At 28.9% G+C, this 7,584-nt stretch overlaps 1 protein-coding gene across 1 annotated transcript in view; it reads left to right on the top strand.

The window, feature by feature from the left end:
- LOC111676662 (putative GPI-anchored protein pfl2) overlaps positions 1 to 7,143 on the top strand; it is a 75,913-nt gene extending 68,770 nt beyond the window's left edge. The window contains exons 4-5 of the mRNA XM_046946894.1: positions 2 to 159; positions 4,976 to 7,143. Coding sequence (XP_046802850.1) covers positions 2 to 159; positions 4,976 to 6,155 — 1,338 coding nt within the window. The 3' untranslated portion in view covers positions 6,156 to 7,143. The remainder of the gene's footprint in view (position 1; positions 160 to 4,975) is intronic.
- Positions 7,144 to 7,584: the final 441 nt, after the last annotated feature.

Here is a 7,584-nt window from a genome sequence, read left to right on the forward strand (position 1 = left end):
AACATCTTTAACAGCGCCGAGATGGAAAACGGGTTCAGCATTTCAATCATCAACACCTCAGGACACAGTAATGCATTTAGATGGCGGTGTTAGTGGCACACAAACGAGTGGCTTAAAAGACGACACAGATTTGCATATACCACGTCTTATTGACATTGGGTAGGTATGATTTTTGTTAATAAAATGTAGTATTTTTTAAAGTTTTAAATCCTTTTCTATCCTTACACCTTAACTTTCCCAACTAACCAACCAGCCCTGTTACTTATTAACCAATCACCTTAAGTGGCAGGCGGCAAAGTGGTACAGTGGTACATTACAACAAGTGTAATTCCTCGGTTTACTTCGTCAATCTTTTTTGATAACTAGAACTTCTTATTTAATCTTCATTCCATTTTATTGAGATGATATCGGGCTCTTAGTAAGACTATTTTGAAAATTGATTTTAATTATCTTTCGAGGTATTACTGTACTAACATTTAGAGTTGTATGCAGTTTTGTAAATCATTTCGTTTGGCAATTTGCAAACTGATTTTTTTGTCGTTGTTAACGCTGCTATTATGAAAACAAGCCTCTAGCCATTTGTGTTGGCTGAGAATAAGCAATGTATATTCATATGTATGTATATTGTTTGTAATGTTCACAGTATTTATGTTTGTAAATTTATTTGTCCTACTTGAAAATTCAATAATCCTTTGACTTGGTTGTAAGCAATTGTAAGTTAAATTTAAAGGAAATTTGAAAAATTTATACTATTTATAGTGAGATTTTTTAACAAGAGTTTACAAGCTGTAGATTCTATATTTAAGATACTATATTCTCTAGATTCTATATTACTTCTATACTATACTGTTTCTATATCATAGACTGTATTTCACTAACTATATACTACAGTCTCTTAACTACTAAGACTTGACTGATTGGCTGATTACAGTAACTGTAGAGATATAAACATTGATGTTAGAGATTTCCTTCAGTTAGGTAGTGACTGACTTCAAATAATTTAGTTTAGTCAGTAAACTAAATTATTTATAGTCAGTCACTATAAAATCTATTTGCTATGAATAGTATTTTTCCTTTTACAGTACTAAGCCCATTGACTGATATAAATGTATACTACAGTCTCTTAGTGAGAGGCTATAGTTCATTAACTTTAGAATTCATAGTTCCTTGACTATAAAGGCTAAATTATAGGCTGGTTAAGGATTTACAATTAACTATAAAGAGTGTAATTCATGGTGCACTGATTATTGCCCATTGACTTGAGATAAGGGGTGTCTAGTTCATAGATTATCGCCCACTTATTGAGTCACATATAAACTATAGATCATTAAAAAGGGACTTTCATCCGTTGACTGAGATTATAGTTCCTTAAAACATATGGACTATATATAGTCTACTGGCTATAGATATTGATACTACCGTGTGTCCCAGCCATTAATTAAAAATATATAATTTTCTAAGGCTTATATCTTTCCAACTATTCGGAAATCTCTCTGGTGCAGAGTTGTAGCTCTTTTTATAAAGAACAAAAACTGTGAACTTGTAAAATCAAAAAACCTTATCAATTTCAAGTGAAAGTTTTACATTGTGAAATTACATACACTTCTTTTATTAAGGACACCTGTACGTATACATGTTAATAATTTATTGCTATTGTAAATATAAAGTATACGCATAATTTAGAGAAAATATTCATCAATGTTTTTTGAGACTTTGATTTTAAGGTTTTATAATTTTATATGTTTTAGAACAAAAGCAACAACTTTGTCACAGAGGGTAAATCAATTCTGAACGGTTAGATTGTGCGAGATATTGGTCTGAAGAAAATATTACCTTATAACAAAAAAGTGCATAGTTTTGTGTAAAACTGTATCACGGGCCCTTGTTTTTGATATTGAATGTCCAAATATGGTTATATTATAGTGAACATAGAAATTATATCCAGTAAAGATGTTATTAAGCTTCTGTAATAATTTCCAAAATTTTAATCTGTATTTTATATATTAATCTTAACTAACGTCCAAAGAAAACTATTCTACAGTACTCCTCATAAATGTATACATTTCTGATAAGTATGCCTTTTTTCTTCCAATTCGTACCACTGTGCTTTCTTACTTTAGTTTTATTGCACATTGTAGTTTTTGTTTCTTGTGTTTTTGTTAGTTTTTCTTTTCACATTATTTTTTGTGTTTTTGTAGATTACTCGAAAAATCATGGTACTACTAATCACTATCACAATCACTAAATCCAAGGGGTATGTGTCAAGTCTGTCACACACTGTTCTAATCGAAAGAAAGAAACAATAAAAAATATAAATAAAAAACTAAACATTCAGTTTGTTTTTTGTTCATACGTTCGTTCGTTTATTCCTTCGTTCATGTAGAGAGACACATACAGTGAGAGTGTCTTTCATAAGAAAGAAGAAGAACAACATGAGAAAAAAAAGAATTTAAAAAGAAGAGTCGTATGTAAGTTGCCTTTTTGTTGTGTTTCTTCTAAATCTTCAGTTTTTGTTTTCTTTTTTTTTTCATTAAATTTATTGCTTTGCTAAATGTGTATATGTTTTCACTAAAATGTATGTACATATGTGTATGTGTCTGTGTGCGTGTTTATATTTGTCTGTGTTTATTACTCTCTAGCTAAGAGAGTGTGTGTGTATGTCATTTTATTTTATTTCCAGTAACAACAATAGCCGCAACATCACCCTCTCTTTTCACTATGTATAGTATATTATAAACACACTACTAATAACTGTTCTTGTGTCTATATAACTGTAAACTTATGTATGTATGTTTGTGAGTGTGAAAATGTGTGAACTTGAGTGTAGCTGTCTGTCTGTATCCTGGTGTTTGAGAGAGTGAGTTTGTGTAATAATGCATGCGATTCTTCTTTGTTTTAATGTCTGATTGTTGTCATCTCTTACACATCACTTGTAACAGCAATAGCAAAGCAACACAACAGTAGCAACAATAACAAGAAACAACACCATAAATACTTGTTGTATAGTTTTTTGCCCTTGTTGAGATTATTATGGCTTATACTTGACATTTTTTTCGTTTTTGTTTGTATACGAGTATACAATTGTTTCTTTACCTTCCGTTTCCGCCAGCCTCATCTCCTTTATAACGTTTCTATTTTACAATATTTCTTATATGTTTATCATTCAACTATTGTTGTTTTTAGTCTCAACTACTTATATTTCGAGTATAGATTCTTTAGTTTTGTAGTGGCACCAGTAAAAACAAATAGTCACGAAACGCTCCCAATGTAAGAAAGGGTTAAATTTAAACTATGAATACCACTGTTAAACACACTGCTAATGATGTGCAAAATACTAGAAAAAGTTTCTCTAGTTCTGTTAGTCAGTATTCTTCATAATTCAAGGGTTTTTGTTAATAAAAAAAACTATATTTATAAGAGTGGCATGTTTCAAGGATTTAAGATTTATTTCCCTCTTTTTATTATTATTTTTTGCTTTTTCTCAAATAGACACCATGAGTTTTTGAAGAATTTAGCCATATCTACTTAACGCGTACGTTTTTGCTAACTAATTCATACAAATATTTTTAACATTCATCTTATTAAGCATTTCATCCAGCCATCCATTTTTTTGAAGTCATTTCTTCATTCATTCAACTATCATAAGTCTTGAGTTTTAGTTTATTTTATTTTTGTTCTAGGTTTTGTCTTGTGTCCCCTTCAGTTTAGTTTCTTGCATTCATTTCCATTTTATGTCTTTAGTTTTTTTTTTTAGAATTTCTATCGCTCTATGCCGAAACAATTCATTTTAAAGGATTTTCTTAATGTTGTTTTCTATTTTTTTTTCTTTCTTATTTGTGTTGTATTAACATCTCGTAAGTAGATGAATGTATGTGTCCCATTTTATCTGGTTGGAGTGTGGTAAAAATACGAAACTTTGCTAATTTGTTTAATCCATTTAATTTATGTGCTCTAGTTTTTATTTTATACGTGCGTGTGTGTGTGTGTGTTTTTGTTAGATAATGCTTATTTTATTTTTCATACTTATTCTTAAGATTTTTTAGCTTGAAATGAAGAGATGAGTCTTTTTTTATATACAAGTTGATAATTTGACACTATCATGCTTTCTAAATTTTTCGCAGATAAAGAGTTTCTTTAGTTTTTGTCATTATTTCCGTTTAGGTGAGGGGTGTTTTTAAGTAAGTTTTCTGGGTAATAAAGTGTCATAAAAGGAAAAGATGGGAAGTAAGACTCTTTTTTATCATGGCGGATAATTAAGTTGTTTTAAGTTTTATAGGTCTGAGTTTGAATATTTTCCTTAATATTTCTTCTTAAAATTACTTTCTTTAATAAATAGTTCATGGAATCCTTTAAGGAATTACGCTACTTAATAATACAATACATATTCACTGTAAATTAAAAATATATTGAAATAAAAAGATACCTTTGTTAAAGGGGTAATTAATATAAAAAAATACTTTTTTAAAAGGTACTTTTAAACGGCTGCATTTTGAAATATATATTTTTAAAAAAATTAATTTTCCATCCTATTTTCAAAAAAAATCAATAATGAATTTTTTTCTTTTGTATGTATTTTAAAGAATCTGCTCAAAAACGTAAATTAAAAATTTATAAATAAAGTTCCATGGGAACTAATATATTATATAATATTTCATACATATTTTAGAATATTTTTGAAATACTTCAGTTAAATCCTAATTATTAATGAGTTAATAGAGAAATATTAAAAAAAATAGCAACAAAGTTCATTTAGACACTTTTGACACATAGCTTAATGCATAAATTCATGGCATTTTATTTTAACTTTTTTAATTTTTCTTCTGTTGTTAATATAATTTTTAAGCAATACCATGATTTTTTCTTCATTGCACTTTATATAATCAAACTTAGCTACTAAATGTTTGCATGTTTAATTCAAACCAAATAAAAAAATTCTAAACTTTTCCATCTGCTCTCTTACTACTATATTTTTTAGGTCTAACCCCGATTCTGCCTCAGCCTCTATATCTAGTAAAGTTGATGCGGCTTCAAGACAAACTTCAGCCTACAATCATGTTGCCAATTGGGTAACTACCTCTATAGCAACAACGAAAATAACATCACCCCACAGTAATCTTAATAACAATCATACTTCGGTTGATTATTATAGTTCACCCAAAGAAGAGGCCAATTCATCAATATTTAGTGGCAAAGATTCATCAGATAATGATCTCTTCGATAGCAACTATCCGGATCTGTTAGATATAGCTAAATATGCGGTAGCTCAGGCTACAAGTACAAATCAAACTAATGGGGCTTTGTGTACTCTGCCTAGGAAATTAAAGAATACCGGTAAATATTTTAAAAATTCTTCGGACAGTCAATCACCACTGCTGGCAGATAATTCGAGTAAATATGGCAGCAGTACTTTAGGAGATGCTAGTTATCTTAATGAAATCGCTTTGGGTAGAAGATTCTCGGCGGAATCTTCATACTCTACATATGGTAGTACGGTCACCTATACCAAGGGACAAAGATCAAATAGTTTTTTGAATCTGGTGCATAGTTCAAGTAAAAATACTTTAGCTTCATCCAATAATAATAATAAAACGACAGTAACGAGTAGTAGCACAGCTACGCGCAGAAATCCCTCATTACCCTCCTCACCGGTGCATGAGTATCAGCAGCATCAAAGATCGTTTAGTTCGGCTGCAACTCCTCTACTGGACTTTAGCTCTCTAACCAATAGATCGACGGTCACAACCGGCTCGGCCGTTACACCCAGTGGGTTAAGTACTTCAATGCATTGCAGTGGCACTAGTACCACCACACCGGTAACGGCCTATGACTATCATGCAGCACAGCTGGAACGTTTTCTCGAAGAGTATCGCAATCTGCAAGATCAATTGTGTAAAATGAAAGAGACTTGTGAGACTATACGCAAAAAAGAAGTACCCCTTAGAGTGGGTATGGGTCATTCGGCCCATGCCGCTGATCCTGTGATGTATAATGCTGCTTTGGCTGCGGCCAGCAGTCCTACTAGTAATCCAAAAATGACTTTAAAATCGAAAACTACACTACCGGGACAACCACCAGATCCTCCGCCATATTGGCTACATCGCAATGCAATGCTAAAGCGTTTAAACGAACCACAGAATGATATATTCAAAAGCTAATGAACCTGTGTACAGTTGCAAATACAATTAAGTCAATTTAATTTACGATCTCAAAAAAGTTGTTGGTTTTAAGTTAAGAGAAAAAATGTAATGTAAAGGAAAAAAAAAAAGAAATTTAAATAATTAAAAAAGTTTTTGCTAAGTGTATTTAATAATGAAGGGTAAATAATTGAACGGCTTTCAAAGAAAGAAAAAAAAACTAATATTTGTTTAAAACATTTATTTCGATCGAATACAATCCTTCTTAAAAGTTCACCTAACTTGTAGTTTTTTATACTTAAAAGTTGATTTATATAATAATAAATCTTTGTTGCAGTGTTATATAACAACATTTTTAACAACATGACGTATGAGCGATATTTAATTAATTAATTAATTAATAATATCATATTACTCATACCACCAGGTGTAAAAATCGTGTAATGTTTTACAAAATGTCAATATAATTTAAACATAACTTCCATAAATTGGAAGTTATGAATTTCTGCTTTATCTGTTCTCTTACTAATCCCTTCTTCTAAAATTAAAATGAATAATAAACAAAAAAAATTGAATATATATTTTTTCATAAACTCTTAGTTCCTTTATCCAAAGAAATTAAAACAAATTATATAAATAAAAATTAACATTAAAAAAATGAAGAAAATAACAACAAAAAAGAAAAGAAGAGATATTTTGTATTCAGTATGAAAATTAAGAAAAAAAACTCGCATTTATACAGCTAAGCTTCAAAACATATAACACACATTCATACAAACATATACATACATATAAACAAACAAACAACATATCAAAAACTTACATAAACATACAAAAATATACTTAATATATACAGGACAACAACCAGCTACATAATCATACATTTATTCCAGAAAAAATTAACAAAAAAAAATAAAGAAAATAAAATAAATCTTAAACAAACTGTAACATAGCTACAAAAATAAATGAAAACCCCAAAATTTTCTCTTTAACATTTAAATAAACCAAAAGAAAAATATCAATAGAATAAAACCAAAAAAATATATAAAAAAATTTCTTCTCTCTTTTTAGTAAAATATTACAAAAAAATATATATTAAATATTTAAGCTAAATTTTAAGCAGGTCTATTGTCTATATATAAATGTATATTTACTTATATTGAACAAAATCAAACAATTCAAGAAATTATAGATTTCCGTTTTATTATTATTATTTTTTTTGTTATTATTTTTGCAAAATGAATACAAATATGGAAACGAGTAAATAAAAAAAGATAAAACAAAAAGTAAATAAATATTTCGTATTGTATTTTTGTAGTTTAAACATATCGTCATATAAATTTATATTGTTTTTTTATTTATTTACATTTATTTATATACATACTTTAACATATAACAAACAATAATACACTAATACATACAAACAAATATAAAGAAGTATAAACAAAAG

The sequence above is a fragment of the Lucilia cuprina genome, chromosome 2, assembly GCF_022045245.1.
Source record: "Lucilia cuprina isolate Lc7/37 chromosome 2, ASM2204524v1, whole genome shotgun sequence".
NCBI lineage: Eukaryota > Metazoa > Arthropoda > Insecta > Diptera > Calliphoridae > Lucilia > Lucilia cuprina.